Source organism: Leucoraja erinacea, chromosome 5, assembly GCF_028641065.1.
Source record: "Leucoraja erinacea ecotype New England chromosome 5, Leri_hhj_1, whole genome shotgun sequence".
Lineage (NCBI taxonomy): Eukaryota > Metazoa > Chordata > Chondrichthyes > Rajiformes > Rajidae > Leucoraja > Leucoraja erinaceus.
Window position 1 is genome coordinate 42,640,169 of NC_073381.1, and position 26,977 is coordinate 42,667,145.

Below are 26,977 nucleotides of genomic sequence, written 5' to 3' on the forward strand. Positions count from 1 at the left end.
AAAATCCTTATTATTATGTATACTCACATTAGCAGTCTGTCCAAGTAGCTGATTGCAAAGGCAGAGAGTGTTTTGATGCCCAATACAGGAAGCATAATGTTCAGCCATACTATGGGTGAGGAAAAACATAAATGTTTTCAGGTCAGAAGTTACTTGCACTAAATGTACTTTAAATCAAAGTGTTTTGCTCAATTACTTGATAGAGAGAGTCCAATGAGGGGAAACTTTGTTCAAAGATAATCATTTTGGATTCAAAGCAGAATTCTCAACAGAAAATTAAAATCAAATTCCAGATGTTGAGATTCAGATTTTTATTTTAAAAAAATACAGAACTGGTTAGCAGAAGACACTAGTGCCGATGCAGAAATATGACCAAGATATCAACTTGTCTCTTTATTACCATAGCCTGCCACTGAGAGCTAGATAGGGCTCTTAAAGATAGCGGAGTCAGGGGATATTGGGAGAAGGAAGGAACGGGGTACTGATTGGGGATGATCAGCCATGATCACATTGAATGGCGGTGCTGGCTCGAAGGTGCTGGCCTACTCCTACACCTATTGTATATCCCACAGTCCTGCTATTGAACACACACAACACCAACAAACTACTGTGCGTCCAACAGCCAGATTTAATCCATTTGTTCTCTCTCTGAAATGTTCTCTTCATCTATCCCATCCCATTCTTCCCCTTCCTCCCCCCTACCCCACCCCCCCCAGAATTTTCAATTTTTGAGTTCCAGCCGCTCACTTGGTAAAAATTAAAGTGAAGTAGATGTACGAGATGATATACCAAGATCAAGAGTTAAAGGAATGTATCAAATAAATGAATAGTATTAAACCAAAATGGAAAACAATTCCACTCTTAATTCGTAAATCACAGATTCCTTACCTTTCAATCCTTCAGCCAAATCTGTCCCAGCTTGCCCTAGGGCCCACATGATGCTCAGGCATTTAATTGGTTTATTATACTGAGATCTCAACATTTCTAGGTACTGAAAAAAAATTCAACATCATTAGAATACATCTGCAAGATAAACAGGAAAGGTTTACTGATCATTAAAAATGTATAAAACACTCATATAGCATTGCTAAAGACATTCACAATAAAAGTAATTGAACAAGTATTGAATCATCCCATCTCTCGCTGCCATTATAAACATCATGAAGTGAATTTAAACCCAGGTCTATTGTATAAATTATTCTAAATGGCCACAACTACACTTAAATAAGTTTTATATTTAACACATATATTTATCTCTCAAAGTCCTGTTTTACACAAAATATACAACAGAGAAAGAAACAATTTGGCTGAGCTAGTGCAGGACGTCACTTCCCATCGTTCCTCATTCAAATCTATCAGTTTAACCGTGTTTCCCTTCTTCATACACGAGTCCAATGCTTCTTAAATGCTTGAATTACTAGTTATAATAATAATAATAATAATAAACAAAATGCATTTGGTTTGGATTTGCAATAAATATCACAAAACAACCAATATGCAGTGCAATCTGCTTACCTTTCCTAAATTCAAGGTTGCAATTTTGGGATTTTCTGCTAATATAGCCTGAACACAAATTCTGTAGCCGTGCAGAGATTCACCTGAAAGAAGCACATTTTTTTATTAAACATTTTTGTTGTGCATTTGGCTATTTTATTTGTACGTGTATTACTAGAATGCTCATCAGTGAAGACTACAGTGCAATATACTATTGACCATCAATTGCTAGCCCACTCCATTAGTTCCAGTTGAGAAACCTGTAATGACACTGTGCTGTTAACATGAATTCCAATGAAGACTACAAACTCCAAATCCATTTCATTGACTTAGACAATTCCACAATCAATAAATTACGTCATGTAGTGTGAAATAAAATGGAAGATCTTCATCCTGATATATTTCATTCAGCCATGTTTGGACACATGTACTTGACAGGATGCAAGATAGTTGTCTTATCATTTAGAGCTGGGCTGAAAAAGTTATTTCCACTACACAAATGGTCAGCAATTATCTTCAGAATTTATTCAACTACCACTGGCAATTAGTCATCTACCCCATCAATTGCAAGGTGGCTATTGCTGAACAGAAAATTGACTGAACAAAAAGGCACAGTGAACAGAAGACCCTAAAAGCAACTGGGAACCCTATAGCAAAGCAACTCAACTCCTGATACTCAAATCTCTTTGCGGTAAAATTTGAGGTGGTCTAATCTTAATTTTCCTGATTGATTGCAGCAGCTATAATATCAGCAAAACAAAATGTAGGCTGCTTGACTGATATCTCCCCCACTAACTTGAACCGTTTACCAATCATCAGCACACACTAGAGCTACTGATAATACTATTTAAAGGATGCACTAAAACAATGTATATTTATCAATGCTTTTTGTCAATGGCATCAAAACCTGCACTGGCACTACACAGATGCACAGACTTAAACATATGCCACCATGCTTCCCCAAGTTACCCACAAAGATGAAGACAAATTCAAACGACAAAAGTTGGGAGAAGGACTCTCTTGATCAGTTACTGCAAAGTATCACATTTTGAATATGTGCATGAAAGGAACGAGGATAATTATGAAATACACACCACTTTATGAGCAGAGATGATCATGTCTGATTTATTATATGTTACCCATGCCATTTATGTTAATATATATATATTTCAATATTCTGCAGGTTTCAGGAATGAAACTATTATGGACAATAAAGAAAGTTGGCTCAGCTTAAGGGTAACTTGATGGCAAGGCCTACTGCACGAGTGATGTCATTTAGTATGAAGACGCGAGAAACAAAGGTACCATTCAGACATCTATTTTACCTAACGCTGATTCGATCTGAAGTAAATCCTAAATGATCCAAGTTGAACAATTATATATTTGACCCAAGATAACACCACATATAATGAAAGATAAAATTGCTAAAATGTATCGCAGCAGTTACTTACCTGCTGTTTTATCTTGTTCTCGCAACATTGTGTAGATACAGTGATCAAAAAAGTGCTCCAGGCTTTCGGATGCTTTTCCCAGCAGTGATTTGATGATATTCTTAAGATCTTTACTTGCAAGGGAATAAGGATAATCTGCAAAGGATTTTTCAAAAAGATAGTTAAAGTTAAGAACTGCTGCCTCCTGTAACTGTATGACTGAACATCACAAAGCACCAGCAATATGACACTACAAAACTGACAGACCCAAGATTTTGAGGCAGAGAGCTGCACAGAAATTGTGATGCTGTCATCAGTGATTCAGCATACCTCTATGCCAACTACAGTGGAATTAAAATTATTGAAGCAAGTTTCCTTAAATGTTATGCTTTATTACAAGAGATCGGAGAGAGATTTTTAAATGGAAAACCAAATTTTAATTACTAATCAACAACCTCTGACTAAAATAAGGTTATATATAATTATTTCTTCAGAGAGAGAATTCAAAGTAAGTAATTTGTTTAAAACAAATTCAGGATTGACATTAACCATTTCTATTACACAAAAATTATTTAACACCCAAGGTACTACTTAAAAAATAGATTAAAATTGTGCTGTCAATATTGCGCATAGCGAATAGCTGCTCAGGTAATTAAGTGATGCCACAGCAGCTAGTGTCAGGGTTTTGTTTTTTAACTAAATCTGACAATTAGGGGGTGTCAATAATGTCAGGTTTGTACTAGACAAGTAGGCATTTCTTCCTGGAGAATCAATTTCAAGTGGCTACTGTCAGCTACTGCTTGACCACTGACTAGAACATTCTGAATCACAGTGATTATGGCATTTTATTGCTTAGAATAGGCAGGTTAAGAGGCCTGCTATCATTAACAGACTTGCATACAGTCATAGGGGCAAACATAACTGAATAACCTCCATTGGACTACCACTTGTTTAAAGAAGTTTAATAATTTGAGACTGGAGCCACTGTGCCAAGAAAATGAATTGATGTCAATAGTGAATTACATATTTCCTATGTTAATAGTACTGCCGTCATGGAGAACATAATTTCAATGTCTCATTTTACCAAAATCATCGACCTCCCCTGTATCCCATCAATTGCTGGAGAAGGTGCAGTATTAAGAATCTAAGAATAAGCACCGACACTGCTTTTAGTCCAAGATTCCTGTTTAGAACATTGTAGTTCTCCCAAATGAAACCTGTGATCATGGCAATATGGTGGTACTTTCACATTCCTGTTTATCCACATGGTAAGGAAACAGTGACAAGGGCATACGTTTCCATAATGCATGGGGAAAGAGCAAAGATCTTTTAATTGGTGTACATGTTAGATACACACAATATCTATAAATCAATGTTAAATCACAGGTTAACTGGAAATACAAAATTATCACATTGACCCCAACTGACCATAAGAAAATTGACTGAGGGTGGGGTCTGACTCTGGTGCCTGCAGTTTATAATTCAAGTATCCAGCCAGATCCTTCACCCAGACAGATGGATTCCCAGGAAACAAGTCTTGACTTTTATCCATTTGCTCCTGAAGCTCTTTCAAATCAATCTGCAGAGAAAATTATGGCTTTTTAGATACTTAACAACTTCAATAATGGTGACATGAAAACATTGCATAATTGTGTTAATTTTTCCAAAATGGACATTTCACTACAATTTAGTTTAGTCTTTCAAATGGCAGAATGATGGTAAGGCAGTCTGGAGGTAACGTTTCCAAACTACGGATCTGGAGAGACGAGTTTGAATACACATCAGAAAACTTTCACAAGTTTGAATCCTAACATGCTAGCTCAAGAATTTAAGATACAATTCAGAATTGTGAAAGGTAGTAGCTGAAAATAATGCATATGGTTCACACTGGCCACCCGGAAACAAAAATCTACCATTTTTACCCAAACTGGCCTAAATATGGTATAAGCTGACTTAATCTATTCAGTCCAGGGATAACCCAGGACAGATAATAATGCTAGCATTGAACAAATAAGCAAGCAGACAAATTGACTGCATCATTAATCAGTGACACTGGGCTCTCTAATTTCAAATTCAATATCACTTTCATTTGCCAGATTACAAAACCACACAACAATTTGAAGATGGGTCTCGTCCTGAAGCGTCACCTATTCCTTCGCTCCATAGATGCTGCCTCACCCACCGAGTTTCTCCAGCATTTTTATCTACGTTTGATTTTTCCAGCATCTGCAGTTCCTTCTTAAACAACAATTTAGGCCAGGGGTGGGGAACCTTTTCATGTTGGAATGCCGCATTAAGTTAGTTGTAATCTAATAAGGCCGCATCCAAGAAACTTCAATTGGATGTACTTCAAAATACAAATTATTTTGTTAAAATAGCATTCAGGACTTACTAATGTTTTAATTGTGGCCGTCAGTCGGGGAAGATTATTTTGCTGAATCTTCTTTTACTCTTTGATATTTTAAATATGTTCACTTTAAGATTAAATAAAAAGAATAAGACGAACAAAAACATATTAATAAAAATAAAAGGCAGACAAAAATGCTGGAGAAACTCAGCGGGTGAGGCAGCATCTTTGGAGCGAAGGAAATAGGCGACATTTCGGATCAAGACTCTTCTTCAGAGCTGAAGAAGGGTCTCGACCCGTAATGTCACCCATTTCTTTCGCTCCATAGATGATGCCTCACCCGCTGAGTTTCTCCAGCATTTTTGTCTACCTTCGATTTTCCAGCATCTGCAGTTCCTTCTTAAATTAAAAAAAAAAAAAAAAAGATTTGTTCTACAAAATTTGGATTCATTCAAAAGGCCGCACTTAATGGCCTAGAAGGCCGCAGGCGGCCTTAAGGCCACAGGTTCCCCACCCCTGATTTAGGCGATGAGTTTGAAAGCATCAAATCAAATTTTAACAATGAGAAAGCTACATAATACTGCAAAGCTATAGATGGAAATATCCACAACAAAAATAACAGATTAGTAAATGGCTTTTGAAGTTGGCAAATATAAAGGTTATCCACATGGAATGAAAGGATATAACACAGCACTTTGCAATTTTTGGAAATCTACAGGCCATGTGGAAAATCTGGAGATTTAGGGACGCTATTTTCAACAATTAAGAGATCACATCCAAATGCAGAAGAAATTCAAAGGCTAAAGTATTGTAGATGTTTATGCAAATCCCAGGAATTTAGAATGCAAAGTAGTGTCTTCAACATATCAGTGGGAAATGAGCTACACCATCTCCACAAATTCCACTAGCTGGGAGTTCAGATTCAGGAAGCATCGTCAGCATTCAAAAGGTGAAACAAGTTTGGAACCCTTGTGCAAATGGTAGTCAATTCCAGGTCAATAGTTAATTTTAAACCTTGAGATTCTTATTGACTGAATAGTGCCAAGAGATAAGAAACAATGAAATATGCAGTTTAAACTCTGATCAGCTGTCAATCTCCAAGAAGACAGAACAAGCCTGAAAGGCTAAAGGTTACTTCTGTTCCAACGTGGTCACCTTAACAACGCTGCACATTGTTGCAACAGGAAAATCCAGACCAAGTAAAAAACAACTGCTGGAGGAGCTCAGTTGGCCAGGCAGCATTTGCAGACAGACAACAGTGAATTTGGGATCCTGCTTCAGAATCGCATGTCTATTTCCTTCCACAGATGCTACCTGGCCCTGCAAGTTTACACTGGAGTCCGCTGATTCCGCCGACCCGCGACGCTCCACCACCCATCAGTGGGCCGCAGCCGTCGCCTTACCCGAGTCCCAGGCTCAGCACCAGGCCCACCGTCTCCACGATGCAGACTCCCACACCACCGGGTCGGACTGTGCTGGGTCCTACTGCTCCCCCCCCCCCCCCCCTCTCCCCCTCCTAAAGGGAACATCAGTGGATGTTCCACAGGTTTTTCCCCTTCCCCTTTTAACCAGGTCCCAGTTACTCCCCACCCAAGCAATAGTCCTCATGCCCCTCCTCTCAGAGCACCCACCATCCCCCTCGCCTGACATTGCCTCGGCATCCATACTCACCTGCCTTCCTCCGACCCCAACCCCCACCCAAGCCTTATGTTCACCATCCCCTCTGACCTCCCCCTTTCTGATATGGAACGGTCTGTTCTCAGCAGAGGCCTCAGTTTTGTTCCCCTCCAACCCCACCTCAACAAGTTCCTGGTCCACCACGATGTAGAGCACTTCTTCCGTCACCTCCGCCTCACTGCCTTTTTCTATGGGAAGGAGTCCTCACCACCCAGTGATGATTCCTTCTCCAATCTCCACCAGACCCCCTCCTCTTGGGCTCCCTCGGATGACCCTCTACCTTCTTTAGACCTTTTCATTTCCAACTACCGGCAGGACATCAACCCCCTCAACTTTTCCACTCCCCAGACTTTCTCTAACCTCTCCCTCCTGAACATAATCTCCATTCAGTCCGCTTTAACCTACCTGACCCCCCGCTTTAACGTACCTGATCCCCCGGACACTGATAATCATTTCAGGTGAGGTAGAGGTTCACTTGCACCTCCACCAACCTCATCTACTGTATCCACTGTTCCAGGTGTCAACTTCTATACATCGGCAATCATTTCGCTGAACACCTCCGCTCAGTCCACCTTAACCTAAATGATCACCTGGTTGCTCCCCCTCCAACTCCCCTCCCAATCCCAATCTGACCTTTCTGTCCTGGGCCTCCTCCATTGTCAGAGTGAGGCCCAGTACAAATTGGTGGAACAGCATCTCATATTTTGCTTGGGTAGCCTATACCCCACAGTATGAACATTGACTTTTCTAACTTCAAATAAACCTTGCTTTCCCTCTCTCTCCATCCCCTCCTCCCTCCCAGTTATCCCACCAGTCTTACTGTCTCCGACTACATCTATCTCTGTCCCGCCCACTCCACTGACATAAGTCTAAAGAAGGATCCCGACCAGAAACATAACCCATTCCTTCCCTCCAGAGATGCTGCCTGTCCCACTGAGTTACTCCAGCATTTTTTGTCTAACTTCGATTTAAACCAGCATCTGCAGTTCTTTCTTACACAAGTTTACACAACAGGTTGTTTTTACTCACGAGAATCCAGAGGTTGATAGGCAACCGTAGTTCATCCTTAAGTACTCAGTATTGATCATGTCAAATGGGCTCTGGAGCAAAGGTTTATGTATTGTTTGTTTCAAATGCAATAAAATTAATACATTTAATTTAATAACTGCAAATATTTTTCAGCAATACAAAATTTCACAAGAATTTTACCAAAAATAGCTTAAAGGAACACCAATACATTACACTGAAAGACAGAACAAAATAAATAATCCTAAAGTACGTACAGCTTTAATGGCAGTCTCCAAAGAAGGAAATGTCTTGTGCTTCGGTCCACAATCACCACAGGGTTTCTTGATCACCTTTCCCCCAGTGGGTGGTTTCTGCAGCAGTTGCTCAGATGAAGATATTGGAGGAACTTGCTCTTTGTTTTGCTTCTTTCCCATTTTCTCAAATCCAAGTTCAAAGAGGGTTTCGGATGGTTTCAAAGGAGCTTAATAAAAAAAAAAACATCTCCGTCATATGGTTTACCTTTCACATGAAAATATGAAAACTACATTTCAACATTAATTGGGCAGTGCATACAAGTTTGACAAAACTCACTTTGCTGTTGGTCCAATGAAATCAAAATCGAGATAACAAGGTGCATAAAGCCACGCAGTTACAGGGGGAATATGCAAACTCCACACAGTGGGCACTGGCAATTTATAGAGGTTACCGTATGATCGAGATATTCTACAAGGCCAAAAGTCAAGTTAGCTCACCATTTGTTTTCTTCCAACTGACAGTTGTGAAATAGAAATCTGCAAAAGCCAATTTAGTTAAGTGTCGGGTTTAGGGATAAAGAATCACTAACTCTTAGGATACCCTTTTGTCTCCCTTTCATCTATAACCCTTCTCAGTTACTCCACTCATCTGCCAATCAATGTCCAGCCCCCACCAGTATCCACCTCACTTGTCCCACCCAATATCTTTTTTCTAGCTTTCTCCCACCATCCAAAATCAGACTGAAGAGGGGCCCTGACCTGAAACTAAATCAGTCATTCTCCCCCTCAGAGGCTGCCTGATCCTCCAACGTCGTGTCTGCTCACGATTCTGGCATCTGCAGATCCTTGTGTCTCCACTAAATCTACTGTGTTATCTACCAGTCTTCTGGTAAACAATTAGATTGGCTTGGGACAAAACTCCATCATCAGCTTCTCAAATCTTGGGACAAAACTCCATCATCAAGTTTGTGCGAACTCCATCATCAAGTTCGCTGACGACACCACTGTTGTGGGACGTATCACTGATGGGGACGAGTCAGAGTATAGAAGAGAGATCGACCGACTGACCAAATGGTGCCAGCACAATAACCTGGCCCTCAACACCAGCAAAACCAAGGAACTGATTGTGGACTTTGGAAGAGGTAGGATGGGGATTCCCACAGTCCCATTTATATCAACGGGTCAATGATGGAAAGGGTCAAGAGCTTCAAATTCCTGGGCATGCACATCTCTGAAGATCTTTCCCGGTCCGAGAACACTGATGCAATTATAAAGAAAGCACATCAGCGCCTCTACTTCCTGAGAAAATTACGGAGAGTCAGTATGTCAAGGAGGACTCTCTCGAACTTCTACAGGTGCACAGTATGGAGCATGCTGACCGGTTGCATCGTGACTTGGTTCAGCAACTTGAGCGCCCAGGAGTGGAAATGACTACAAAAACTGCATGGAAACAAGCTCTTTGGCCCACCAAATCCACGCAGACCACACTAGCTCTCTGTTATCCACGGAGATACTAAGGATTACAGGTGGTGATGGAATTGAGCAGGTCAGGCAGCATCTGCGGAGAGAAATCGATCAACAATGTTTCCAGTCAAGACCCATGGAGAATGGTCCTGGCCGGAAATGTTCCTCCAGTCTCTGCAGTCACGTGTTTCCACAATGACTCTGATGGGGTAGGGCTCAAAATTGTTTGTCCAGAATATTTTGAAACTGAGATTTGTTTTTGTTTTACTCCAAGTGTCATTATAACTCACTGATGGATACATACGTGTTTATTGCTGATCAATTGGAATTCTGTCTGGATTGAAATCACTCAGCAATTGGACAGACGATATTTCTAGTCAGGACCATTCAGGACTAAAGAAGGATCTCGACCACAAACTTCTGCCCATTTCCCTCCACAGATACTGCCTGACCCATCTAATACTAATACTCTCCTCCGCCTAGCAGAGCTGGTCCTTACCCTTGACAACCTCTCCATCGACTCCTCCCACTTCCTCCAAATCCAACACGTAGCTATGGGCACTCACATGGGCCCTAGCCTTGCTTGCCTCTTTTGTGGGGTATGTCGAACAATCACTGTTCCAGACGTACACTGGCGCTATCCCCGAGGACTTTAGCTCCGCTACATTGACGACTGCATTGGTGCTGCCCCCTGCACCCATGCAGAACTCATTGACTTCATCAACTTCACAACTAATTTTCATCCTGCACTCAAATTTACTTGGCCCATCTCCAACATCTCCCTACCATTTCAGGATCTCACCGTCTCCATCACAGGAGACAGACTATTGACCGACATCTACTGCAACTGACTCCCATTGCTATCTAGACTACACTTCCTCCCACCCTGCTTCCTGTAAAGACTCTATACCCTACTCCCAAATCCTCCGTCTATCCCGCATCTGTGCCCAGGATGAGGTTTTCCATACTAGATCATCAATGTCCTCATTCTTTAGGAAACGGGGGTTTCCCTCTTCCATTATAGATGAGGCTCTCACTGGGGTCTCCTCGATATCCCGCAGCACCGCTCTTGCTCCCCCTCCCCCCATTCGCAACAAGGACAGTCCCCTTGTCCTCACCTTCCATCTCATCAGCCGTCGCATACAGCACTTCATAATCCTCCAACACTTTCACTACCTCCAACGGGATCCCACTACTGGCCACATCTTCCCATCTCCACCCCTTCCTGCTTTCCACAGATTCCGTTTCCTCCGCAAATCCCTGGTCAACTCGTCCCTTCCCACCCAAACCACCCCCTCCCCAGGTACTTTCCCCTGCAACCGCAGGAGATGCAACACCTGTCCCTTTACTTCCCCCTCGACTCCATCCCAGGACACTGATAGTCTTTTCAGGTGAGGTAGAGGTTCACATGCACCTCCACCAACCTCATCTACTCTATCCACTGTTCCAGGTGTCAACTTCCATGCATCGGCAATCATTTCGCGGAACATCTCCGCTCAGTCCGCCTTAACCTAAATGATCTCCTGGTTGCTCAGCACTTTAACTCCCCCTCCCATTCCCAATCTGACGTTTCTGTCCTGGGCCTCCTCCATTATCAGAGTGAGGTCCAGCACAAATTGGAGGAGCAGCACCTCATATTTCGCTAGGGTAGCTTCAGCGGTGGGAACATTGGCTTCTCTAACTTCAAATAACCCTTGCTTTACCTCTCTATCCCCTCCCCCTTCCCAGTTCTCCCACCAGTCTTATTGCCCCGACTACATTCTATCTCTCTCCCACCCACTCCCCTGACATCAGTCTGAAGAAGGGTCTCGACCCAAAATGTCACCCATTTCTTCTCTCCAGAGATGCAGCCTGTCCCGCTGAGTTACTCCAGCATTTTGTGCCTACCATCAAAGAGTCACTCCAGCAACTTGTTTCTTTACTAAAGACTTATTGTGCGCATGCCACACATGCCAGACAAATACAGAAAACCTCAGTGACCACTTTGTACATGTCTTTTCATTTATCTTTAATTTACTGGCCAGTGAAAAAAGCGAGAAAAGATAATGCTATAGATCATATGGCACGCAATTAATTGAAAAAAGTACAACAATTTAGCTTAAATCAGACAACATAAATCTATTTATCATTAATGCAATGACTGTTTGGGGGGTGGAGAGGAGGAAGAAATAAAATAAGTCAGTGCCTTGAGCGCTAGACCTCTATCAACACTAGAAAATTAAGATAAGCAAGTTTAATAAAGAGAAGTGAGAAGTGTTGCATTTTGGAAAGTCAAACCAGGCTGGATCTACAGCACTCTACAGCAGGGCTATGGAGAGTGTTATAGAACAGGGGGATCTAGGAGGGCAGGTACATAGTTCTTTGAAAGTGGCGTCACATATAGATAGGGTGATCAAGAAGGCTTTCAGCACATAGGCCATCATCAGTCAGGGTATTGAGTATAGAAATTGTGAGATCATGTTACAGTTGTATACGACATTAGTGAGGCCACATTTAGAGTATTGAGTTCAGTTTTGCTCACTCTGTTAGAGGAAATATATTGTTAAGCAGGACAGTGTAGAGAAGATTTACAAGGATGTTGCCAGTACAGTCACCTACACAGTGTCTCGCAAATGGTTAACTTCAAAGTACAGACTAAAGTGGTATTGGTGTTCCTCAATCTTTTGCTCGGATATTATATGGAGCAATTACATTTGGTCAAGGAGGGAAATGAGATACTGAATTGAACAAAAGAACATAAATTAATAGGAATAGGCCACTTGACCAGCCCAACAGGCAATATGATCATGGCTGATCTTCCCCAGGTCTCAAATTCCTCTACCAATCTTTACTTTAATCCTCAGTGTAGGCATCTCTTCTGTTCCTTTCCTCAATGTGGCAGTATTTATCAGTTTTAATTAATTTATTTCTTCTCCTATCTGAACTACTGTTTTTTTTTTTAAAGGAACTGTTTCCCATGAGGAATTCGGTCCACAATCTTTGATAATTTCCTTCCCCCACCACTGCCCTTCTCCGGAACTTTAAACACATTCCTCATTTCTGATGAGTGGTCCATTGACCCAAAATATCCACGTCACCACTCCCCCCACCGACTGCTGGACTTGTTGTGTTTTTAGTTTCGTGTTCACAGCATTTTAGGGGATTTTTGTTTGTGCCCCAATCGCAACATCTGGAAGACTGGATGACACTTCCTGTCGGGTTTTGCAGCAAAATGTTGAGTTAAATTTCGGGACGAATTGCATTGCAGGACCAAAGGCGGCCCCGGAACGATGCCGGGATCCCACCAGTGCCCGGCTCGGCGCCGATTAGACGAAGGCCCCCTCTCCCCACAATCTGGGCACGCTCGATACTCACCGACTGGGTCGATGCGAGGCATGTTCTCCGACAGAGCCTTGCGGGCCAACTTCTTCTCATTTTTGGTGAAGATTTTTTTATTGTTTCTCTTGTTGACGAGCTCCCACTTGCCGGGGGTCGCCATTACGGAGGGCCGGGGTCGCCGCGTTGCCGCGTTGCCGCTCCGATCCAGTGCCGCTGCCAGTGTCTGTGCCGCTGCTGCTGCCGCCGCTCCAGGCCCGGTCCTCGGCTCGGCCCGGCCCAGCGCCTTTCAAACGGCGCCTCCTGTCCAATCAGAGCGCGCGCGGCGCGCCACGTTGCCTAGATGCCGTTATGACGTCCGGCATTTTCCGGACGGGGGGGGGAGAGAAGAAGTCCATGGGCGGGGGGGAAGAGTCCATGGGCGGGGGTTCAATGGGCGGGGGGAGGGGGGGGGGGGGAGAGTCCATGGGCCGGGGTTCTATGGAGGGGGGGGGGGGAGGGAGAGTCCATGAGCCGGTTTTATGGAGGGGGGGGGGGGGGGGGGGGGGGGGGGGGAGAGAGATATAGTTTCTGTGAGGGGGGTTGCTATAGGATGGGGGAGGCGATCTATGGAGGAGTTATACGAGGTGCAGGGGAGTTCAATGATGGCGGGGCGGGCGGTTCTAGGGGAGAGGGAGTTCTATGGGGCGGGGTTCCATAGGGGAGCTTCGCTACGGGGGGGGGGAGTTCTATGGGGGCTGGGGAGGGGGGATTCAATGGAGTGGATCTATGGGGGAAGGTTCTATGGCAGTGGTAGAGGAGGGACGGAACGGTGTGTATCAAGCGTTCTTGCTCATTGATAAAGAAGGTGCAGTTCGTCAAGTCGTCAGGTCAAGTTTATTTGTCACATACACATACGAGATGTGCAGTGAAATGAAAGTGGCAATGCTCGCGGACTTTTGTGCAAAAGACAAACAACCAAACAAACTATAAACACAATCATAACACACATATTCTTTTACATAATAAATAATGGAAGAAAAAACGTTCAGTAGAGTTAGTCCCTGGTGAGAAAGGCGTTTACAGTCCGAATGGCCTCTGGGAAGAAACTCCTTCTCAACCTCTCTGTTCTCACCGCATGGCAACGGAGGCGTTTGCCTGACCGTAGCAGCTGGAACAGTCCGTTGCAGGGGTGGAAGGGGTCTCTCATGATATTATTGGCTCTGGAGTTGCACCTCCTGATGTATAGTTCCTGCAGGGGGGCAAGTGAAGTTCCCATAGTGCGTTCAGCAGCCCTTTCAATCCATACAACATCACAGCTGACAGATTCTGATAATGTATGATGTTTTGGCGGTCTCATGAACGACCACTGAAGTTTTAAACGAACTTTTATTCTAAAATTCATTTTTCAGTAAACAGGTTCTCTAGACACGTCTGGCCACATCGGTGGTCAGTGCTGAACTAGCGCGCGAAAGCAAAACCTCGCGAAAACAAGCAGCTCCTCCCGAGTCACGTGACCGCGGCTTCCGAACGCCGGGTTCAATACCTGCGAGTGCCAGTAGGCGCCGCTACAATGTTTAATAAAGAATTGCAGATCCTGGAAAATCGAAGGTAGACAAAAATTCTGGAGAAACTCAGCAAGTGAGGCAGCATATATGGAGCGAAGGAAATAGGCAACGTTTCGGGCCGAGATCCTTCTTCAGACTGACCTTTCTTCAGACATTCAGATAATGTATGAAGTGTTTTTTGCACAGTTTTTGTTCTGTACCTTGTTTCTAATTCTGAATAAAGTTCATTTTTTTAATTAAAAAACCTAATGTACCTCAGTGCCATATTCCTGCACCACTTTCATATCGAAGATAGACATAAAATGCTGCAGTAACTCAACAGGACTGGCAGCATCTCTGGAGAGAAGGAATGGGTGACGTTTGGGGACGAGACACTCGTCAGACACTGTCATATCCCTTGAACTATTTCATGCTCACATCTATCATTCTGTTTTGATTGTACTCAGTGACTGAGCCTAGAGACATATAAATATTAATCTTCATAAAAATGTCTTATCTTAGCTCGAGGGTATTGGGAAAAAGCAGGGGAGTGGGGTTAGGAGGGAGAGATAGAATGGCGGAGTAGACTTGATGGGCCGAATGGCCTAATTCTACTGAATGGCGGAGGAGACTTGATGGGCTGAATGGCCTAATTCTACTCCTATCACTTATGACCTTATGACTTAGATTGTCTCGGCCTTATTCCGATACCACACCTCTGGTTCTCTACTAGTCAGCCAGAGGTTTTCAAATATACCTACCTGAGTGAAATCACAAGGGCTACACTGTACAATATATATCAACAATTGTGTCCTTTTGAAAGTGATGTGAAAAAATCCCCCTCACAAACACAGAGGTGATTGTTGCTGAGAGCTCCTGGTAGCTCATAATGTATAGTAAACAGGGTAATATTTTGGAAGAAAGAACTGATATATACTGGATAATGCTGAGAATTTTTCTTCAAAAATCCACTCCACTGAAACTTCCACATATTCTGTGGTGACCACACTCTGAATAAGTCGTGTGACAATGAATACTAAACCTATTCAGGGCTAAAATTGATTTATTTCAATAGCAGGAACATAATTGTTAATCAAACTGACATTTGTACTAATTTGGTGGCTACTATTATTAAATTTTTTCTCGGTAGGCGGCGCGACTCTGGTCAGCCTGTCCGCGTTTTTATTATTTTTGTCTGTGTTTTAATGTAGTTTTTGTTAATTTTTGTTGGGGTGTGTGTGTGTGTGTGTGGGCGTGGGGTGGGAGGGGGGGTAACTTTTTGAATCTCTCCCTGCACTGGAGACCCGACCTTTTCTTGTCGGGTCTCGGTTGTCGTTGAGGCCGCAACGAGGAGCGGCCTCCAACAGGAAGAAGCCGGGGACTCTGGTGCCGACTCACCTCACCGTCACGGAGCTGGCCAAGACCGGAGCGGGTGGAGCGGTGGAGGAGCGCTGCCGCTGCTGCTGCTGCTGCTGCTGCTGCCCGACCTCCGGAGATTGGGAGGCTGCTGCTGCGGGTCTGTGGACGGCGGGCACCGGGAGCCCGCGGGTCCCTGGAGAGAGACCGCTTTTCAGGGCTCCTGCAACGGCGACTTCTCCCGCCCGAGTTGCGGGGTCGAAGAGCTCCTGGAGCGGGGCCTAGCACCACTGCCCCGCGCGGCTGGAATGGCCGCGGGACTTTGCGAGCGCACGCCGGGGGCTCCAACACCAAGACCCGGTGTGCGACCTTGCATCACCCGGCGTGGCTTTAATGGCCACTGGACAATCGCCATCGCCAGCCGGGGGCTTTGACTTTGACTCTGACATCGGGGGGGGGGGGGGGGAGAGTGCAGTGGAGAGATAAGTTTTTTTGGCCTTCCATCACAGCTATGTGATGGATGTTTATGTAAAATGTAATTATGTTGTGTCTGGGGTCTATTTGTGTGTAATGTATGGCTGCAGAACGAAAACGGCATTTCATTTGGACCTCCAGGGGTCCAAATGACAAATAAATAGACTATTGACTATTGACTATTGAAATTGGTGAACAATGGTGAACACATGGTATCAAAAGGAAAATCAGGGAGTTATGTAAAATAAAATGTAAGAACAGTTTTCATATATTTTCATATTTATTTCTTAGCTCTTGCTTAATTTGATATAAAGCTGTCTTTCAGAGAACAGTTATATATGTTTTCTTGTTGTAGCACTCAATAGGGATGAATAACAGAATGAAGAATTGTCTTGGACCTTGTGTCCTTTTGTCGAGGAAACAACCTTTCAATGTCAGCACGACAAAGGAGATAGTGATCGGCTTAAGGAAGCGAAGCAGTACACATGCCCCAGTTTACATTGACAGTGCCAAAGTAGAGATGGTTGAAAACTTCAAATTCCTAAGAATAAATATCACCAACAACTTCTCCTGGAACACCCATATTGAAGCAACAGCCAAGAAAGCACATCAACGCCGCTACTTCCTTAGAAGGCTTAGGAAGTTTGACATGTCTCCACCAACTCTCACCAACTTCTACAGATGTGCGAAAGCAAGCATTTTATCGGGATGCATCACAGCTTGGTTTGGGAACAGCATCCAAGACGGCAAGAAATTGCAGCAAATTGTGAATGCAGCCCAGACCATCACATAAACCAACCTCCCTTCCATTGACTTTATATATACCTCACGCTGCCAACAGCGTAATCAAGGACGAGTCGCACCCTAGCCACTCCCTCTTCTCCCCTCTCTCATCGGGCAAAAGGTAGCGAAGTGTGAAAACACACATTTCCAGATTCAGGGACAGTTTCTTCCCAGCTGTTATCAGTCAACTGAACCATCCTACCACAACTCATGGGCAGTCCTGAAGTACTATCTACCTCTTTGGAAACCCTCAGACTATCTTTGATCAGACTTTACTGGCTTTATCTTGCACTAAACCTTATTCCCTTAACATGTATCTGTATACTGTGAATGGATCGAATTGTAATCATGTATTGTCTTGCTGCTGACTGATTAGCACACAACAAAAGCTTTTCACTGAATCTCAGTACATGTGACAATCAACTAAACAAAACCCTACACTAATTGATTGCTGGGATTGTATCTTTTAACTTATGACTTAAATTGTAGAATCATAGGATCTTATAATGGAGAAGCCCACTGTGCTTGTACTGGCTATTTAGTTCCACATCACTGCTTTATGCCCTACAATGTTCTTATCCTCAATAGCCTGTCTAGCCCCCTTTCATGTTTTTTTTTAAATGGAATCAGTTTTCATCTCCTCTTTAGATAGTTGCAGATCGTGACAACTGTCTGAATGAGAAACAATTATCCTCACCTCTGTGGCAGATCAATCACAATAACAAAAAAATGACTTGCAGAAAAGTTGATTAGCTCAGTTAGACACATTTGTCAGCATGGACAAGTTGGGCTGAAGTGCTTGTGTATAGCTCTATGAATTTTTAACCATTCCCCATTTATTATTCCCCATAGCATTAAAGGCTACATTGGATCATCTCTTTACATTCTCTGCTTCAATTGGAACATTCTTAAATTGTCCAATCTCTCCTCATGACTAACACCCTCATCCCTTTCCCCTGAATTCAAGTCGTCAAGTCAAGTCAAGTCAAGTTTATTTGTCACATACACATACGAGATGTACAGTGAAATAAAAAGTGGCAATGCTCGCGGACTTTGTGCAAAAAGACAAACAAACAAACAACCAAACAAACTACAAACAAAATGTAACAGAATCACATATTCATTTTCATATTAAATATTGTGGGCGGAAGAAAAATGGGAAAAAACACAGCAATTTTTTTTTTAAAAAGCAGTAGAGTGTCACAGTAAGGATAGTCCCTGGTGAGATAGGAGTTTACAGTCCTAATGACCTCTGGGAAGAAACTCCTTCTCAACCTCTCCGTTCTCACAGCATGGCAACGGAGGCGTTTGCCTGACCATAGCAGCTGGAACAGTCCATTGCAGGGGTGGAAGGGGTCTCCCATGATTTTATTGGCTCTGTAGTTGCACCTCCTGATGTATAGTTCCTGCAGGGGAGCGAGTGAAGTTCCCATAGTGCGTTCGGCCGAACGCACTACTCTCTGCAGAGCCTTCTTGTCCTAAGCAGAGCAATTCCCAAACCAGATTGTAATATTTCCGGACAAGATGCTTTCCACAGCTGCTGAATAGAAGCACTGGAGGATCCTCGGAGACACTCTGAATTTCCTCAATTGCCTGAGGTGGTAAAGACGCTGCCTTGCCTTACTCACGTGTGATGTCCATGTCATATCCTCAGAGATGTGGACTCCCAGGTATTTAAAACAGTTCACCCTATCCACAGTATCCCCATTTATCCTCAATGGTGTGTGCGTCCTCGGATGATGTGCCCTCCTAAAGTCCACAATCAGCTCCTTAGTTTTTTTGTTCATTTTAAGTTTTGCATCTTTCTTGAAGGGTGGGGCCCAGAGTTGTCCACAATTATTAGTGATATCATTGCTTTTATATTCTTCAATTTATAAATCCAAATAACCTATATATATAATTGGCCATGTTCCTATGATGAACTCGCCACTTTACAAAATTCACACAAAATGCCCCATGTTGATGTTTTGGGTCGATACACTCCTTCTGAGTCTGAATGAGGGTCCTGATCCGAAATGTCACCCATTCCTTCTTTTCAAAGATGCTGTCTGCCCCGCTGTTACTCCAGCATTTTGTCTATCTTTGATTAAAAACCAGCATATGTTGTTCCTTAACTCCACTTTACAAAATTATGCCATTTACAATATCATCTCTTTCCACACCAATGAAACTTTAATAATCCACTATCTAATGATTCAAAAAAAAATGTTTTAAAGCAAAAACCCTACCTGGTAAGTAGGGTGCAATTCCCCAAACTATGTCGTGGACCTGCCTTCCTTTTGTCTATCGTACACCAAGGTACAAAATAGAATTAATATATTGTTAGATATGCTGCCTCTTTAAATTCAGGCTGTGTGATAGAGCTGAACTCTGTCTCTTTCCATCCATGAACCTGGACAGGTATGGTTAACCAGTTGTACTATCTCTATCTTTTCACAACTTGTACAAATCAGTATGCTACATAGAACCAGATTAAGAATTCTTGGGCATCTAAATAGCAAAACACTTTAAACTCTGCAACAGCCAAAGGTCTCCGCACCCCTTTCTCCTGTGCAGCGCCAGGAAAATAAACTTATCCTTGTTTTACATAGAGAAATATCAGACCAGGTGATGTTTTAAATTTCACAAACATATATTCTCTTTATGATCAAGCACATGAACTTACAGATGCTCCCGATGCTCTTCTTTGTCATAAATACGGTATCTTCCAGACCCAGGCTTAGGAACTGTTGAAACGGAGCTTGTCCAGTGACTTCTCTGCTGCTACACAGCACTGCCTCACATCCAATTTTCAAACAAGATTTGCAGCAGAATCTCCAGGAAGCGACCATTAAGTTACTCTTTCTAAATATTATTTGAAATAATATAAAAATGCAGAAGGTTTTGCTGATGACAGAGCAGGATTTACCAATTTTCCAACTATTATCCGACACGGCTGGCTTGATCCTTGCTTTACAAATGTAAAATGAACACTGCTGCTGTACCGTAATTAGCTATTTTTCCATAATTCCTGCTAATTTATTTACATTGCCTTACATCTTCAGGTAAATTGGGAGCATCTGCCAATTTGGCACATTGGTAGCTGTTATAGACTGAAGTCTTCAGGTAAAAAGGTGAAAAATATTCCCTTAAGAGATCAAATTCTCTGAAGGTGGTTAATGTTTTTTCAGCTGCAGCCCACGTCAAAGCCAAAATCATGCCTTTAAACAGAGGAACCAGAAGATGGATAACACTGAGCTTTTTAAATTCTGGGGAGGGACAAGATTTCTAAAATAATCTATTGTTACACTCTGCGTTAAAGAAAAAATAACTATAACTGAATATATAATTTGACTGAGGTTAATGTGCAGTATTTCATCAGAACTAATTAGAAGCTATAAAAGGCTTGCATGGTTTTCGTTTGTGTATTTTTTTTGTTCAGAAAGAACATTAAACCAGTGCACATATTAAAGTTAATGTTTTGCCTCTTAGAAACATAGAAAATTGGTGCAGGAGAACATTCGGCCCTTCGAGTCAGCACTGCCATTCATTGTGATCATCGCTGATCGTCCCCTATCAATAACCCGTGCCTGCCTTCTCCCCATATCCCTTGACTCCACTAGCCCCTAGAGCTCTATCTAACTCTCTCTTAAATACATCCAGTGACTTGTCCTCCATTGCCCTCTGTGGCAGGGAATTCCATAAATCCACAACTCTCTGGGTGAAAAAGATTTTTCTCACCTCAGTCTTAAATGACCTCCCCTTTATTCGAAGACTGTGGCCCCTGGTTCTGGATTCGCCCAAAATTGGGAACATTTTTCCTGCATCTAGTGTGTCCAGTCCTTTTATAATTTTAAATCTTTCTATAAGATACCCCCTCATCCTTCTAAACTCGTGAATACAAGCCTAGTCTTTTCAATTTTTCCTCATATGACAGTCCCACCATCCTAGGGATCAATCTCGTGAACCTACGCTGCACTGCCTCAATCACAAGATGTCCTTCCTCAAATTAGGAGACCAAAACTGTACACAATACTCCAGATGTGGTCTCACCAGAGCCCTACACAACTACAGATGAACCTCTTTACTCCTATACTGAAATCCTCTTGTTATGAAGGCCAACGTTCCATTAGCTTTCTTCACTGCCTGCTGTACCTGTAAGCCACCTTTCAGTGACTGGTGTACAAGGACGCCCAGGTCTCGCTGCACCTCCCCCTTACCTAACCTAACCCCATTGAGATAATAATCTGCCCCCTTGTTTTTGCCGCCAAAGTGGATAACCTCACATTTATCTATATTATACTGCATCTGCAAGGCATCTGCCCACTCACTCAACCTGTCCAGGTCATCCTGCAGCCTCCTAACATCCTCTTCACAGCTCACACTGCCACCCAGCTTTGTGTCATCCGCAAACTTGCTAGTGTTGCTCCTAATTCCCTCTTCAAAATCATTAATATATATGGTAAACAGTTGCGGCCACAACACCGAGCCTTGTGGCACTCCACTCGCCACTGCCTGCCATTCTGAAAAGGACCCGTTCACTCCTACTCTTTGCTTCCAATCTGCCAACCAATTTTCTATCCATGTCAACACCCTACCCCCAAAACCATGTGCTCTAATTTTAGTCACCAGTCTCCCGTGCGGGACCTTATCAAAGGCTTTCTGAAAGTCTAGATACATCCACTAGCACACCTTCATCAATTTTACTTGTCACATCCTCAAAAAATTCCAGAAGATTAGTCAAGCATGATTTCCCTTTCATAAATCCATGTTGACTTGGACTAATCCTTTTACTGTTATCCAAATGCCCCATTATTACCTCTTTAATAATTGATTCCGGCATCTTTCCCACCACCGAAATCAGGCTAACTGGTCTGTAATTCCCCGTTTTCTCTCTCGCTCCTTTCTTGAAAAGTGGGATAACATTAGCTATCCTCCAATCCACAGGAACTGATCCTGAATCTATTGAACATTAGAAAATGATCACCAATGCGTCCACTATTTCTAAAGCCACCTCCCTGAGGGCCCTGGGATGCAGACCATCAGACCCAGGGGATTTATCATCCTTCAGTCCCATTAACCTCCTATTATTTGGAATGTCTATTGACTTCCTCCAGTTGATCACCACTTTCACATTCTCATATGTTGGTGTAGAAGGTAAGTACAATTACGTAGACAAACATCAATTTACTAAGTGATTCAGTTAATTCCGATCACACAGCAAATAACATGTCCAATGTACCCTTTTGATTAGTCCTGCCCAGGTGTTATGGTAATGAATATGGAGTCAACAATCCAATTCAAACCAGTTAAACAGAGACAAATTATTTCTGAAAGCATATTCTGAAAAATGTTGAAAATACCCAACAAATATTTGAAAACAAGTGTTAATGTTTTAGATAGAATCTCACAACCAAATGAATTCTCGCTGCACTGTGGCCAGGGAAGACGTTACTCATATGGTGGATTGGTAAGCATTTATTTCAATATTGTTCAACATACTATATACACACACACACTTTGCATCATATTAATTAATTGTTCTTTAAAATGGTGGTAGTTTCAGCAGTCATGAATATTCTTTCTTAGCATGTCTCTAGCAAAAACTCATTACATAAATAAAACCCCAGCTTCGCAGGGGAACAAAATGTCATCTTATTTCACATCCCAGAAATAGCTACAAGTCAAATGGGAATTATGATCACCCAGCGGGCCCCGACTACTGCTAAAATGGAAAATGAACAAAGGGTAAGCCAACAGTTTCAGAAACCATTCATAACATAGGCAAACGTGACTCTAGTGGGAAATGGTTGTTACTAAAATGGGAGGTGCATTGAACATTTGATCACGTGTGATCCTTTCTCCACAAATCCATGCAGGAATTTTCACATTCACTCATGCATATTGACATTCATGGCCAGGCTCATCTTGTCTTTTCATCTCTGGCCTTTGTCCAAGCATCTGCCTGTCAAAACCCCCCCTATCCACCTATTATGAGTGTACGAAGGAACTGCAGATGCTGGTTTAAACCAAAGATCTACACAAAAAGCTGGAGTAACTCAGCGGGCCAGGCAGCATCTCTGGAGAGAAGGAATGGATGATGTTTTGGGTCAAGACCCGAAACATCACCCAATCCTTCTCGCCAGAGATGCTGCTTGTCCCACTGAGTTACTCCAGTTTTTGTCTCTATCTTCCACCTGTATCTGCCAGGCTTTGTCCCGTTTCTCCTCTCTTCCTACTTTCTTTCCCCCAGCCACTACAATCAGTCCTAAGAAGGGTCTTGACCTGAAACGTCACCTAACCATGATCTCCAGAGATGCTACCTGACCCGCAGTTACTCCAGCATTTTGAGTCTTTTTACATCTTCAGATTAGCATGCTCCTCCATTCCTATTTCAGTTTACGCTGCCTACTGCCTCATTCAACCCCCTCCGCCCTCCCCAGAACCTAGGTGTTCCTCTTCATTTTCAAATCACCAGGAGAAAGACACTGCTCCTGAGTGACGTCAGAGTCCAGGGTCAAGCTCCAGGCAATAACTTGAACATACGTAAAATTTAATGGGCTTTAAAAGGAATGTCAACCACATTAGTTTACATCCAAGTGAAAGGACATAAAGCTCAGATTTATAGAAAGAACCTTCAACATACAATCCCTCATCCTCCAATACCATACAAATGGGTCTTATATTATAGGCCTTTGTCATGAAGTGAATAAGTTTATTGGCCAAGTATGTTCACATACAAGGAATTTGCCTTGGTGCCCTGCTCGCAAGTAACAACATGACATACAGTGACAATTAAGAATGAGACATTAAACATTAATAATAAGACATTATCGATTAAACATGTGAATTAAATAAAATACCAGAGCAAAAGTAGGCTACAGATTTTTGGTTATTGAGTAGAGCTACTACTCGTGGAAAAAAAGCTGTTTTTATGTCTGGCTGTGGCAGCTTTGACAGTCTGGAGTCGCCTTCCAGAGGGAAGTGATTCAAAGAGTTTGTGCCAGGGTGAGAGGGGTCAGAGATGATCTTGACCGCTCGCTTCCTGGCCCTTGCAGTGTACAGTTCGTCAATGGAGGGAAGGTTGCAGCCAACAACCTTCTCAGCTGATCGGACAATTCGCTGCAGCCTCCGGGTGTCGTAGTTGGTGGCTGAGCTAATCCAAACCATGATGGAGAAGGTGAGGACACTCTTCAATGGCCGTATAGAATTGGCCCATCATTGCCTGTGGCAGATTGTTTCCTCAGCTGCCGAGGAAGTACATCCTCTGTTGTGCCTTTTGACTGTGGAGTCGATGGTGACCCCACATTTAAAGTCCTTGGAGATGATGGTTCCCAGGAACGTAAAAGACTCCACAGATGTGGCTGTGGTGTTGTTGATGGTGAGTGGGGTGAGGGGAAGGGGAGCTCTCCTAAAGTCCACAATCAATTCCACTGTCTTAAGAGCATTGAGCTCCAGGTTATTAATAATAACTTTATTTATAGAGCACTTTAAAACAACCACAGTTGCAACACAGTGCTGAACATGACTGATCATGGACAAGAAATTATTACATAACAATACAAACATTAAACGAAAGAGTAAAAACAATAAAAATTAAAAACATTAAAAGCTCTAAAAACAGGAGCAAAGTCTCAAGCAGTGTCAAAAGCCAAGGAATATAAATGTGTTTTAATACTGGTTTTGAAGATGGACAGTGAGGGGGCCTGTCTGATGTGCAACGGCAGGGTGTTCCAGAGTGCCGGAGCAGCAACAGAGAAGGCTCTATCCCCTCTGAGCTTCCGCTTAGACCTCGGTACCTCCAGGAGCAGCTGATCAGCTGACCTGAGGCACCGGGCAGGAGCGTATGGGTGGAGCAGTTCAGAGAGGTAAGGCGGGGCGAGCCCATTTAGAGATTTAAAAACAAATAAAACAAATTGCGATGGCACCAGGACACCAGCTGTGTCACTTCCTGTCTATAGGCAGATTCCTCCCCATCCTGCATCAGTCCAATCAGGGTTGTGTCATCCGCAAACTTGAGAAGCTTGACAGAGGAGTCAGTGGAGGTGCAGTCATTGGTGTAGAGAGAGTAAAAGAGAAGGGAGAGTACGCAGCCCTGCGGTGCTCCTATGCTGAGGGTTTGCGGGTTCCGAGATGTGCTTTCCCAGCCTCACATGCTGCTTCTTGTCTGTCAGGAAGCTGGTGATCCACCGACAGAGGGATTCAGGCACAGTCAACTTGGAGAGTTTCGAGTGTAGTAGCTCTGGCACAATGGTGTTGAATTCAGCGCTAAAATCAACTAACAAAATCCTCGCATAGGGCCTCTGGCAGTTTAGGTGCTGGAGGATGAAGTGCAGGCCCAGGTTGACTGCATCATCTACAGATCTATTGGCCCGGTGTGCAAACTGCAGAGGGGGTTAGTGATATTTTTCAGTTTGGCCAGCACAAGTCTTTCAAGGGTCTTCACAACTACAGAGGTCAGTGCGACAGGCCTGTAGTCATTGAGACCAGTAATCCTTGGCTTTTTATGTACAGGGACAATAGTGGAGACTTTGAAGCAGGCAGGGACAGTAGAGGTTTGCAGGGACTGGTTGACAAATGTCTGTGTAGACTGGTGCTAGTTGTTCGGACCAGAGCTTGAGAGTAGAGGGGGAAACATTGTCCACTCCTGGAGATTTCTGGCTTTTCTGCCTTTTTAACAGCCTCTCCATCTCCTCCATTTCTATTGTTGGTGATGGAGAATAACACTGTGATGTTGTCTCAGAGAAAGAGTTTAATGCTTACCCAAGACTGACAACACAAAAAAAAATCACAAATACACCAGAAAATATAAGATACATTCAGGTAGGTTAATACACAAACAAGGGTATCCTCTGCATAACTCAAAGGGCATCAAAAAATATCCAACTGGAAGTCTTGCAAGTGCCCGGCAATAGCCAACTCCAATAGTCTAGCAAACTACCATTGATATTTAAATATATTACATAGAAAATAGAGTAAGCCAATCGGCCCATCGAGCCAGCACTCCAATATGATCATGGCAGATCACCCAAAATCAGTACCCCGTTCCTACTTTCTCCCCATATCTCTTGATTCCAGTAGCCCTAGAGCAATATCTAACTCTCTCTTGAAAACATCCAGTGAATTGGCCATCACTGCCTTCTGTGGCACAGAATTCCACAGATTCACAACTCTCTTGGTGAAAAACTTACCATTGCTAAATTCCCCACCATTGTAAAAATATGGACAATGAGAAGGTTCTTTATTGTCACGTGTACCAAGGTACAGTGAAATTCTTTTTTTGCATACAGTTCAGTAAATATTTTGAAGATTGTGGGTAGAACCAGTGTACGGGTGATCATGGTCCATGCAGACACGGTGGGCCAAAGGACCTGCTTCCACACAGTACAGGTATCTCTAATGCTGAAACTAACAGTAGGCATGTTACAAAACTTACCTTCAGCGGCGCTGCAGTTCTGCCACTGGCCGTGTGCGCGACTTTGGCGCCTTTGAGAGGGGGTCGGGATTAAAATACCGTTTTCTCCTGCCTGTCGAAGTCCATTTTCTCAGGCTGTTTAGCTGCTGCAGAGAAATAGCTCCAACATCTGTTCTATCAAGTTTTTAAAAAACATTGCTGGATAATTTAATTGCTGGAGTAAAATAAAAATCGACTTCTAACGCCATCAACGCCGACAACAGGATGGATTTCTCGTACGGGGCAGGTAAAGGAAAGCCGTTTATTTTACATATAAACGTGCTTCTTAGGATTACTTTAATCCAAATTTTACGTTGCGAAACGGTGATTTAGGCCCCTTACGAACCGGCAGTGTTTTTCCTGCCGATATGGGGTTTAAATTCACCGCAAACCGCAACGTTCCAATTGATCCCATT

At 43.1% G+C, this 26,977-nt stretch overlaps 1 protein-coding gene across 2 annotated transcripts in view; it reads right to left on the reverse strand.

The window, feature by feature from the left end:
• The window catches only part of tmem214 (transmembrane protein 214), a 40,665-nt gene extending 27,407 nt beyond the window's left edge, over positions 1-13,258 (reverse strand). Inside the window, exons 1-7 of one of the 2 annotated variants that reach the window (XM_055635436.1) lie at positions 13,029-13,257; positions 8,232-8,437; positions 4,353-4,503; positions 2,946-3,080; positions 1,516-1,598; positions 889-991; positions 28-109 (exon numbers count right to left, since the gene is read on the reverse strand). In XM_055635436.1, the coding sequence (XP_055491411.1) occupies positions 28-109; positions 889-991; positions 1,516-1,598; positions 2,946-3,080; positions 4,353-4,503; positions 8,232-8,437; positions 13,029-13,152 (884 nt within the window). In that variant the 5' untranslated portion in view covers positions 13,153-13,257. Of the gene's footprint in view, positions 1-27; positions 110-888; positions 992-1,515; positions 1,599-2,945; positions 3,081-4,352; positions 4,504-8,231; positions 8,438-13,028 lie in introns of both variants that reach the window. The other variant, XM_055635437.1, reaches the window with a different exon arrangement.
• Positions 13,259-26,977: the final 13,719 nt, after the last annotated feature.